This window comes from Mangifera indica, chromosome 9 (assembly GCF_011075055.1).
Source record: "Mangifera indica cultivar Alphonso chromosome 9, CATAS_Mindica_2.1, whole genome shotgun sequence".
NCBI classification, from domain to species: domain Eukaryota; kingdom Viridiplantae; phylum Streptophyta; class Magnoliopsida; order Sapindales; family Anacardiaceae; genus Mangifera; species Mangifera indica.
In genome coordinates, this window is record NC_058145.1 from 6,791,677 (window position 1) to 6,804,176 (window position 12,500).

The following is a 12,500-nucleotide window of genomic DNA, read 5'->3' on the forward strand; positions in this document are numbered from 1 at the left end:
GCTCGCATCAATACCACAAGCAGTGCTCGATCACCGACTGAGACGACAAAGAAAAGAGGTTCTGGTACACTGGAAGGGATTATCTCCAGCTGATGCCACATGGGAAGACTTAGAGGATCTTAAAAGTCGATACCCAACAGCCACCCTTGAGGACAAGGGTGAAATTTAGGGGGAAGGAATGATATGTATTTATCATTTTCTTTATTATTTCCTTAGTTATTAAACCGTTTCATTTATCTGTTGTAACCCACGTGGATGGAGATGAAGTCATGATAACAGGTTGTGCTTAGAAGTAGGAGTTAGTTGGACAGGTTGTGCTTAGCAGGAGTTAGTGGGAGTGTTTAGAAGCAGGAGTTAGTGGGAGTTTAATAATAAAAACGTGTGGAGAATCTTAAGGGAATTAGTTAACTAGTAGGTTATTTATTTGTATTGTGTCAATGTAATTGGGATATGAAATTTATGAAATTAAACTTTGGCTTTGGGAGGTTTGTTTACCCTCGAGTAAACATTTGTCTATTTATTTCTCTTTTCATCTATTGTCAAGATAGGTAGAAGAGGTAAAATCAAGGGAAGCAGAGAATTGAGAGCTTTGTGTGAGCAGAATATTCTGAACCCAGGCTCTTCAATACTTGTTACGCGTTCCGCCCAGCAAAAACATAACAGTTATGAATACTATGAAATAGCCTTGAGTTGTAAAAACACTTTATTGCCTTTATTAGTGACGTTTTACTATCAAAAAGGGTTCACTGTTACATTGATATATTGATACATTCATTCACTAAACAGCGACTACTTTCCACCATCTTGTTTGGTCTAAGCTAAATCCGAGCCAGCAGGGAGTAGATCATAACCATCATGGTGTTGACGTTTAAGTGCACTGTTTTTAACAGGGATAAACTTTATAATAACTGCAAGGGGCATGCTCATCGCTCCAATTACAATGCAGAGTACCCACAGTTGCCAATTTAGTGGTACAGTGCTGGCAAAGGTTCCCAGGAATTCAACTATGATCACTTGAAATACCACTGTCACAATAATAATGCCGATGAACATCCAGCTACTGAAAATGCCCCGAAACACATTAATCTTCTCCATCTCACGACTGTTTATTTCGTTAAACACCTGAATACACACACACACTAAACTCAGTAATGAAAATGGAACCATCATATATTGTACACATTGGTGCGTGAAGCAACATATTGTACTATACTCAAGTTCTAGGAAACTTTCAAATTAGTCAATACAAGGCAAGTACAAGAATAAAAGAAGGGGAAAATAATTAGGACAGTAAACTAGTTAAATACTTGTACCTGACAGAACACGAAAGAGTTGAATATCACAGTATCGAGTACATTGGTAGCATCAGTACCAGTAAGATCCAGTAGCTTTGTCCCCTCAAAATAGAGAGTCAGAATGACGACTAGTTGATAAATACTCTGACCAATAATATTCCTCCACATAATATTGGTGATGAAACTTTCACCCCTCCCTATAGGAGGCCTTTTCATAAGTCCATCGTTTGGAGGTTCCGTGGCCAAAGCCAAAGCACCAAGAGTATCCATAATCATGTTGACCCAGAGCAGTTGGACAGCCGTCAGAGGAGCAGATCCTGAAAGTCAAGTGGAAGATAAAGTTGAGATGGCATAATACTTTTAATGGTGCTGTATAAACAAATAAAAGTTAGTTAACGAACCTGAAATGCATGCCGAAAAGAAATTGATGAAAAGCGCAACAATGTTAACTGTTAGTTGGAACTGCACAAACTTTTGAATGTTTATGTATACTGCTCGTCCCCATTTGGCCGCATTTATAATAGTTGAAAAATTATCATCTAAAATGATGACATCAGCATTTTCCTTTGCTACCTGTCAATAACATCCATAAAGAAGTGATAGAACTCTGACTAAACAAGTTATGTCAGGAAAAGAAAACAAAGAGACAAAAGAAGAAAACAAAGACTCAATAAATAAATAAGCTTTTCTGGAAAATTGTATAAATTGAGAAGTGGGACTTTGACTTTTCTCAACCAGAAATCAAATTTCAAATTGTTCTTCTTGTTTGAATTTACATTTCAGTTTGCATTATTTGAATTTACATTTAAGTTTGCAACTTAGTTTATGTCATATTTCTATCAACGTGGTATTAAAGCGCTACGATTTTAAGAATGAGAAGAGTTGATGTGATACAAGACGAAAACGGAAGTTAAAAATTCATTCAACGATTGACGCAATTGGAGATCTGAGCAATGTGTATGAACGAAATTTGTCTCCAATGTGAAAGTGTAGAAGAACTTAATCACAATTGTGAATGCAAGTCATGGGTGGCTCTTACTTCTTATGCTAAAGGAAAATGATTCAAATGAAGATGTCATTGCTAATCTTATATGACAAAAAACTAGAGAGTAAAGAATTGATTCATATGAGTTGAGAATTTTTAGTGAGAAAACATCTTATTTAGGCAACCAAAAGGAGACACCGAAAACTTCTAGTAGAAAGTTGGGAGCATTAGGTGAGATTCAATAGTTTGAATCTATTCATTTGAATGGTTGGATATTGTCTATGAAGAAGGCAGAGACTAAAGGTTTCAAAAGTGAAGAGGATGAAGGTTTGCACAAGAAAAAAGAAAGAAGTAAATAAAACCAGACCTACCCAATTTTCACCCAAAACACCCAACCTAGACTAGAAACCAATTTATATAAAACAAACCTGAAGCTACTTCAAATAAGACCCAATCTCAATACCTAAAATTTAAACTCAACCCGCATCAACCCAAAACATATTGAAAACCCAACCCGCTTTTTATATTCTATCAACCACCCCACTAGTCAAACCAAAGTATTTGACCCAGACCCAAATCTCAAACCATCTATATGTTACACATCAACTCAAACTCTTTCATTCAACCTATTTCACTCAAATTAATCTCAACCCAATCACTTAGCCCAAATTCAGGGTTTTATACCCAATTTTATTTTTAAACACCCCAACGTAAACCAAACTAACCCAAATTCAATCTTATAAAACCCACTCAAGCTAACTCACACACCAATCAACCCAAACCAAATCTATAAGCAAAACCTCAAATCCATCCCAATTGACCCAGCCCATCACCTCAAACCACCCCTACTCGAATTCCCCTTTATACAACATATTTCCTTCTTTACCAAAATAGTCGATTGACTATGCATTACCCAAAAAACCCTTAACTTCATTCTACCATTTCAATCAAGTTTGTCCTCAAATGGCTTAATTGTCCACTCAACCAATCCAAATTTCTTACACCCATCTAACCAAATTACCTACCCATTTGAAATCTATTGGGACCAACTGAGATGTTTTGAGATCATTTATTTGTTAAATATCTATACCTTTTACACTTGCATACCTCTTGTTTTGAAAGTTTTGCATTACATCAGAGATAGACTCAAGAAGATTTGATCTTTAGAAGCAAATGTTGAATTTCACCTTGAGGACAAGGTGAGACTGATTGGGGGAGAAAATGATAGAACTCTGATTAAACAAGTTATACCAAGAAAAGAAAATAAGGAGACAAGAAAAACACAAAGCTAGGAAGTGAAAATGAAAGGTCAATTAATAAATGAGCTTTTGTGGAAACTTGTATAAATTGAAAAGTGGGGCTTTCGCCTTTCTCAAGTAGAAATTAGATTTCAAATTGTTCCTCCCATTTTAGTTTACATTTTAGTTTGCATTATTTGAATTTACACTTAAGTTTGCATTTGAATTTATACTAGGTTTTATATCAAATTATATGAATCTTGGAAGAGTCACACCTCAAAAATTAGATATTAAGATTGAAGAGTTTAAGGTCATATAAACTTCACATTATAAGCAATTGGAGAGTCCAAGGTCATATAAACTTCACATTAGAAATTTGTACTTTTTAGTGTAAGTCTCATATATTACATTTGGGATCCTAATATACCATCATACTTTGCAGTTTAGTACTAACGCAGGTTGGTTGTGCATTAGCCTCTAGCTAACATTGCAATATTGATGTGACCACCTATGTTGCACAATTACAATTGGAAGACACAGTGATGGTTCATATCAAATGACATAAACCTTGAGAGAATCACACATTAAAAGCTAGCTATTAAGATTAGGGAATTCAAAACCATATAAACCTTATATTAGAAGCTCATATTTTCCAATATAGGATTTAAGTCTCATATTTTACACTTGTGATCTTAACAAAAAAACAAGAAGTTCATGAATGATATGAGACTTGAAGACAATAAGATGACTGTAATATGAAGAAAATAATCAATTAAAATACTTCCGATAGACATTTGCCAAAACCACAGGAAGCAAGTTCCTAGCATACACTTGAAAACCAAATACAGATTGTAATTGACATAATACTTGAAAGAGTTTAATGACAGTGATTATCAAATACTACCTGTAATTCTTCTAGTTATTTCTATTAAAAAGAAATAATTTACCCAAAAAAAAAAAAAACCAACTATCCTATTGGCGAATAAGATATTTCTCATTCTTGTGAATCATACCATACAATTGACATTAAAATTTGGGTGGAAACAAAATAAACTTATAAAATGCATGTGACTCCAAAAGGATGCTTACACTAATTGATGACCATAAAATCTTTTTAAGAAAAGAGTTAAGTACAGTAAGGTCGGGGAGAAGCATTTTAGTTCATTTCGGCCTCAAAATTATCCAAGAAATTCAATAAGGAATAGAGACCAAAAAAACAGTTAAATAAATTAAATAAGAAACTTGAAATTTCAGTATACAGGAATTCTTCAAACTGTCTCTGGTTAACCCATGAAACAAAAACCTTGAAGTTGTTTGGCCAAAAGCCAAAAACATTTAGATACTGCATACTAAAAAACAGTTTATACTTCCATCAATGATAGTTAGAAAGAGATTCATGAAGATGCTATGCACAAGGGAAAAGAACTCACACATGTTCTGGTCAATTAAGCAACTTAAGTCCAATATCATAGAAGTACAGGAAAACTAACCTCTGTTCCTGCTATGCCCATAGCAAGTCCAATATCTGCTCCACGCAAGGCAGGAGCATCATTAGTCCCATCACCAGTCACTGCAACAATGTCTCCGAATGTACTCCTTAATTGAGTTACCAAGGCATGCTTGTCCAAAGGCAAAGACCGAGCCATTACCTGTTTTTAGAATAACAGTTCATAGAGTTAGCATCTTCTTATGCATGTAATTTGAGGTCAAACTTTACTATACCTAACATTGAGAAAAGAACCTGAAGCTTTGGTATGATGCACTTCATCTCTTCAGGGGACATATTACGAAATTTTTGTCCTTCTATAGCCTCACCATCTGATGTAAGTATACCACATTCTTTTGCTATTGCTTTAGCTGTATTTATATTATCTCCAGTAACCATACGTACAGTAATTCCAGCAGCTAAACAAGTTTGGACTGCTTCCTTGACTCCAGGGCGCACTGGATCCTTAATTCCAACAACTGTTATTAATGTATAGCCGCTTTCAGGGATGCCATTTTCATCAGAAGATTCATTTAGATCTTTGAAAACTAGGCAGAGAGTTCTCAGAGCTTCAGAGGCAAGGTCGTTTATTACATCAACAATGTACCTTGCTTGTTCTACAGATAGAGGAACAGGTTTTCCACTTTCATCAATCACTTTGTCACACATTCCCAATACTATTTCTGATGCACCCTTACAAAATGCTCTCATTCCACCTCCTGGAATAGCCACAAGAGTAGACATCTTTTTTTTAACTGAATTAAAAGGCTCTACCTTAATTATCTTATATTCTCTGCGTTGGACATCAAAGTCGCCACCCAAAATCAAGCCGAATTCTAATAGTGCTGATTCTGTTGGTGTTCCTAAAATGGAAGTTTTCCCCTCTTTATCCTTCACCACTTCAGAATTAGTATTTTGAAATATAGCCTGCAAGAGGATGTTTAATACTCCTCTGGATAGTTCTGATTGCAAGATGTTTTCATTATTGTTATTTTCAATCTTCATAATTTCATTGCATATCCATATCTTATCTACCATCATATGGTTTGTGGTTAATGTACCTGTTTTATCAGTGCAAATGCAGTTAGCAGAACCCATTGTCTCACATGCAGAGAGATGCCTTACAAGTGCATGATCATTCATTAATTTCTTCATTGCAAAGGCAAGGCTCAATGTAACTGCCAATGGCAATCCTTCAGGGACAGCAACAACAATTATAGTTACTGCTATGGCAAAGTAGTTTATAAGTGTTAATGCATCAGTTGAAGACCAATCTGTAATTTTATCTTTAATTGCTTTCTCTAACAGAAACCTTCCTGTCAATACCAAAAATGTAATCACAGCAAAAGTTAAACCAATTTTACCAATAATTGTAGCAACGCCATTTAGCTTTACCTGTAATGGGGTTTCATCTTCTCCACCCTCATTCAGAGTTTCCACCAACTTTCCCCATTCAGTCCTCATACCAACTGTTGTCACCAGCATCTTTCCTGAACCATCTTGTACCTTCGTTCCTGTAAGAAGGAAAGGTCTTTCTTCATTTATATTCACAGGCTCACTTTCCCCTGACAAGCTTGACTCATCAATCACCAAAGCGTGTCCTGATATAAGAATGCCATCGGCTGGAACTTTGTCACCAACAGATAGATGAACAACATCGCCAACAACCAAATCATAAATGGATATTTTTTGTCTATGTCCATCCCTAGTGACATGAATCATAATCTTTTTCTTCTCTCTTTCTAAATCTCTAAATTGCAAGGACTGCTTGTAGTCACTGATAGCAGTAACCAGACTTACCAAAAATATACTAAGTATGATCCCCAATCCATCATATAAACCCTTTGGCCACCCCTCTGTGGCAAGTCCTACACCTATAGATACCGCAGCACAAACCATTAGTATAATTAATGTTAGGTCTTGAAGTGCTTCCCACACAAACATTAAAAATGTTCTAGGAGGTTTTTCTGTGTAAAGGTTGATGCCGAAGATCTTTTGCCTGATAGGTATATCACTTTCATGAACACCTTCATTTAGTGAGACTAAAACTTTCCGTGCAATCCCTTCAACCCCATTATAGTGTTTCAAGCCTTTAATATCATGACCACGAACAATAGATGCCAGTTCATCTGGGTCTATAGTAAAACCTGCTTCTATAGCTTCATCTGAAAGCTTGTATTCAACTCGTACACCAGCTGCACAAATGAAAAATTGAACTAAGAAAATGGGACCCACCGGCATAAAGACTAACGTTTTTTAAACCAAATCAATAATCGAATCAATTATTTCGCTTATTCATGGTTCAACCGGTTCGCTCAAGAACTAATCGGTTGAACTTATAATCAAATTATAATAAATAAATTTTACTTAAAAATTTACAAAAAAAATAAAATCAATCAAAATATCTATACCAATAGAATTAAAACATATCATTTTTAAGAAAGAATCACTATTCATTTAATTTTAATAGAACAATTAAATAAAAAAAATTTTAATCTCATGATACAAAAAAAAAACGTAATTCTATAAATTATTACTTATAAAAGACATTTCAATAAATATAAGATACTTTTTTTTTTCATTTTTGAAATTATTTTTTCTTGCAAATCTTTAAAAATTCATTCAATTTAATAAAAAATAATCAAATTATTTAAAAATAATTAAATTTTCAAAAAATTCTCTAAATTTTGGTCAAATTCAATTTTAACCACCTCATTCAATTCACCAATTTTAATTAAATTTGATAGAATTGATGAACAAATTATTTTTAAATATTAATTAAATCAGATTTGGAGTCGATTTTTAATTCAATAAGTTAAACCGATTGATCCGATTCAAATTTAAAAACAATGATAAAGACCAACCTTTTTTTGTGAAACTATGCAAAATTAAATATCATACCATCAATGAACTGTAGAGCTGCTTTTTGAACATAAAGTGCTACTCGTAGCTTTTCCTAGATAAGAGGAATCGAAAGTACAACAAGAAGATGGTGAGATCAAAGAAATAAGCTATTAAATTCGCCTATTAACAGCTGTATGTTAGAAAAGCTTGCCACTTAAAGGCCGCTCATTAGAAAAACCTGCAAATCGAGTGCCATTCTTATTTCATAACCTCCAGACTGGATGTCGATACCATCCAAGTTACTTAAATGCACCTAAATTTCATTGGACAATAATACGTTGCATTTTTAATTACAGTTAAGCTCAGGCCTATTGTTGATCTTCAAACTGATCAAGGGTTGTTTTCACCAAGTTATGCGTCCAAGCTGTTCATTGTAAATTAAATGTATATATCGTGTAATTGAAAAACTAATAACGAGCTTTAATAGCAGGTCTTGATTTAACCTCAATCTTTACGAGCTCGTCCAATTCATAAGGGGCAAATGATATCAATTTTATAATATTTATATACTTCGTAATTGTTAAAATTAAGTTTGAATTTGAAGGAAAAGTTAGAAAATATCATGTTAAAATAAAGAATGAGATACTATTATTGGAAAAAAGAAAAAAGGTGGCACTATTATTCGAATTTTTTAATAACTTCCGTTAATTTAATTTTAAATTACTAAATTACCCTTATTTTTATTTTCCTGAGAATGGCACAATCCCTATCTCCCTTCATCATTCATCAAACACTGCAATGATATCTGAGTTTTACCACTTCAACACAACCATAATTTTACCACTCTTACCAAGCCCATTTCATCAAACAATTAATTTGATTAATAAATCTTAAACTCTCTCCCTGACAATCTCTTTTCTTCCGACGGTTTTTGTTTAGGAAGACGATCTTGCCTTCATCTAGGAAAATGACTTATCTTCCCAGATCTCGTCTGCATAATAAGCTCAAAGGTATAGAAGAAAGACAAAAAAAGATAAGAATAGATAAAGAAGGGATTATTAACAAAAGGTGAATACGATCAAGACCCAAAACCCATTTACTACTCTGCATGATGGCTTTTTGAGAACTCTTCAACATCTCTTTCTTTCCTTTATCAATTCGTTCTTTAGCGAAACTATTTAGATTCAGATATTAACAAAGAAAAGAAAAGACAGAGAAAAGAAAACAATGTGTTGGCTTTAGTAGATTGTTGTAAATGAAGATAACTCTTTTAGCGTGATGTGATTAAGTTAGACAGTAAGTAGTACAAATCTGTTTGGGTGTTTGTTTTTAGTCTATCTTAATAATGTTTGTGATAAAAGCATCATGTATTTGATTTTATTTAAATGCCCTTCTCACTGACTGAAACCGTTAACAGAATTAATTTATGGGTAAAATTTTGAGTTTTTAAATATTATTGGGTAGGCATAGTTTTACATCAAATGTTGGTGGCAACAAGTTTTTTGGCCGAATAAAAGATGTGAAATGCGATACACGCGTAGACAGGACAGAATATACGCGAGGAAAGTGGGCCAATAGCAATGGGCCAGCCATCACTATCAAAGACTTAGCTGTTGCTTCGGAAATTTCGAAGAAGTTTCCTGGGTTGCTATTATTGATTGGATCGCTATAAAGACTTAGCTGTAGCTGCGGAAATTTCAAAGAAGTTTGCTGGGTTGTTTTTATTGGGAGATGAAGTCACCAAGTTGAATTTAATAATTTAGGCGTGCCGTACAAGATATACTACTTTTTCCTCTTTTTCAAACTGAAGCCCACAGGAACACGGCAGTTGATGAAACCTAAGAAACTGAAATGGAAGCCTAATAAGTTGCTACTTTCTTTGCCCATCAAAGATATTAACAATGTTTTGAGGATTAACCAAGGCGGCTGCATGATAGATAAAAAACAGCTCCACATGCCATGTTACTAATCATAGATGGTATCGAAAAAAGGAATAATATTCATCACGGATCTAATAAAGCTTAAAACAAATTTCTGGAATTTTTAAATTTTAAAGCCACCCCAAATGGTCTTATTTAGCAGAAATTAAATATGTTAATGGAGGTTTTATTATAAAGATTATATAAGTAAAAATAATGTGAAATTATTGTTCAAAAAAAGCCTGTTTTACCCTTATATTCCAACATCATACATATTCATCATTTGATTTTTTATAAATATTTTCATGAATAAATTTTGAAAAGAATTACTTAAAAAAATTGTTTTAAAAGAGGAAATATATATATATATATTTAAAATGAGAACAGTCTGAACTAGAGAACACAAATTGCCATGTCTACCTTACTGAAGATTACCTGTGCTCTATAACGGGAATTAAGTAGAAAAATGTTCAAGAATTCGAACGGCCAACTGAAAACAGCATATTCATGGACCAACCAACAAACAAACTCTGTTTTTTTACCGAGAAAACCAATGATAGAAAATAGTTCTCAGACAAAAAATTATTTTGATTTCTAATACCTTTCATATGACAATATCAAACATCAAAGAAAACATGTGTAACAAAAACTATTTTTAAGTAAATAATGTAACCAGAAGAGAGAGAAGAAATTAGGCTTGTTTTTACAGTTTCTGCATTTTACCGTTTGGTTGCCGAGAATTGAAAGGAAGAAAAATAAATAAATTTAAACGGTATACTTTGTTGTGTTAAAGAACGGAAAATAAAAGAAATAAAATAGTGTAAAAGAGAACCTGTATATTGCGTTTTTTCTTCTCGGCCTCAGCACGTTTGGCGAGATCCGCGACGTTACGGAACCTTCGACAGCGGTTCCTAACGAAAAATAGGGCAGACCTCCAGCGTCTCAAGGCTTCCTCCGACGGATTCTTTTGCTCCAAATCAAAGTCTTTCAAACTGAAAAGACTGTCCATTTTTTTTTTAACCTATTTCAAACATTATGGTCCTTCCTGAGCCTCTTTATAATTCTTCCGCTCAATTTCTTTCCGTTTAAAGCCCTTTTTGTTTTTCTTTGGGCCAGATGACTATTTCTTAACAATGGTATGATAAAATAGCATATTTTTACAGATTAAGTTAAAAAATATATATATTTTTTATTCGTGTGTTCAAATTAATTATTAAAATTAATAATTTAAAAATATTTATGTTATTTTTTAAAATTTTATAATAAAAATATTTTATAAGGTATCAATATTATTTTTGAAAAATTTATTAACAGTAAATGAATATTTTTTATCTTATTTAGCAAAATTATCATTGTCATTTCATATATTTTAAAAAGGGAAATTAAATTAAATACCTAAAACTAAGGGGGGCTAAGAAAATTGCTTAAAACTATTAGGATTAAGCAAAAATGTCCTATTTTTGTGAAAAGATCAAACTGCTCCTATATATAAACAAAAAATTTTACATAATTCTCCCGATATTTCCCACGAATTCACTATTGAAATTCAAAGAAAAAACACGTCTCCCACTGCTCTTTCACGGGCAAAGAAATTTTTCTCTTTTCCGTTGACCTTTCATATTTTCTAATGACCGAAAATGACAAAGAAAGTTAGTATATCATTTCTACTTTTGTTTGAATTAATTTATTGCTATGATTATTGAAATTTGAGGGAGATTTTGAAGTTTGAATTTTTAGGGTTCCGATTTTAAACAATGCATAAAATGTTTTGATTTTGGGTTATTTTGCTTGAAATTCTTAAGGGGTTTTGTATTATAGGATGTTTAAATTTGATTTCTATTGAAATTGGAGACTGAAATGACGATTTTTGGTTAGAAAATGAGTTAGATCTAACGGCGCTCCGGTCCGAGGGACCCGTGGATCCCTCGAACCGAATTAAATCTCCCACGGGCAGGAAAGATCGTCCATGGGGTGGGGGAAATTTTAGCTTTTCAAAATATTAGGGCTAGGGAGAAAAGGAGGAAATCCATGGGGTTCTGTGTGAAATTTTACAGAAAACCATAGGGGATCTGTGAAAACCGTGGGTTGGGAAAAATTGACTTTTTTTAAATTGTAGACCTATAGGAGATTAGAAAATTGATAAGGGGGCAAAGGAAAAATATTAGACTTGTTTGAGAGTAGAAAGTTTACAAGGGTTAAATTGATATTTTTCACACCTAAGGTTTTTTGACATGTAGTTTTTGAATTTCATATCCGTTTTTCTTGTTTTAGTGTTTTTCGATATGTAGTTTTCGAATTTAATATATGTTTCTTAATTTTTTTATGCTTTTCTAGGCATATTTTACAATATAATTACGAAATTTCTAATCGATATTTCAATTTTTTTGTTTTTAGGGTATTTCAATTTTTAGTTTTTGAAATTCAGATCTATTTTTCCATATTTCTGAATAATTTTTCAATTATTGACATTCTAGGGTATTTAAACGTATAGAATTCGAATTTATATTCTGTTTTTTTGATTTTTGCCATTTTATGATATATCGACTCGTATTTTTCAGATTTTCGAGTAATTTTTCTATTGTTGACATTCTAAGGTATTTCAACTTATAGAATTCAAATTTTAGTTTTGTTTTTCAAATTTTCGATTGATTTTTCTATTGTTGATATTCTTGAGTATTTCAACATATATAATTCGAATTTCTATTTTGTATTTTTGATTTTTGTCATTTTATG

At 32.9% G+C, this 12,500-nt stretch overlaps 1 protein-coding gene across 1 annotated transcript; it reads right to left on the bottom strand.

The window, feature by feature from the left end:
* Positions 1 to 690: 690 nt before the first annotated feature.
* On the bottom strand, positions 691 to 10,821 carry LOC123224981 (putative calcium-transporting ATPase 11, plasma membrane-type). Its single transcript, XM_044648794.1, has 7 exons — positions 10,600 to 10,821; positions 7,906 to 7,960; positions 5,260 to 7,199; positions 5,009 to 5,167; positions 1,697 to 1,868; positions 1,314 to 1,612; positions 691 to 1,122 (listed from the first exon to the last, which is right to left on the bottom strand). The coding sequence occupies exons 1-7, from the start codon at positions 10,774 to 10,776 to the stop codon at positions 814 to 816; spliced, it is 3,111 nt and encodes a 1,036-aa protein (XP_044504729.1). The 5' UTR covers positions 10,777 to 10,821; the 3' UTR covers positions 691 to 813.
* Between the last annotated feature and the right edge of the window lie 1,679 nt (positions 10,822 to 12,500).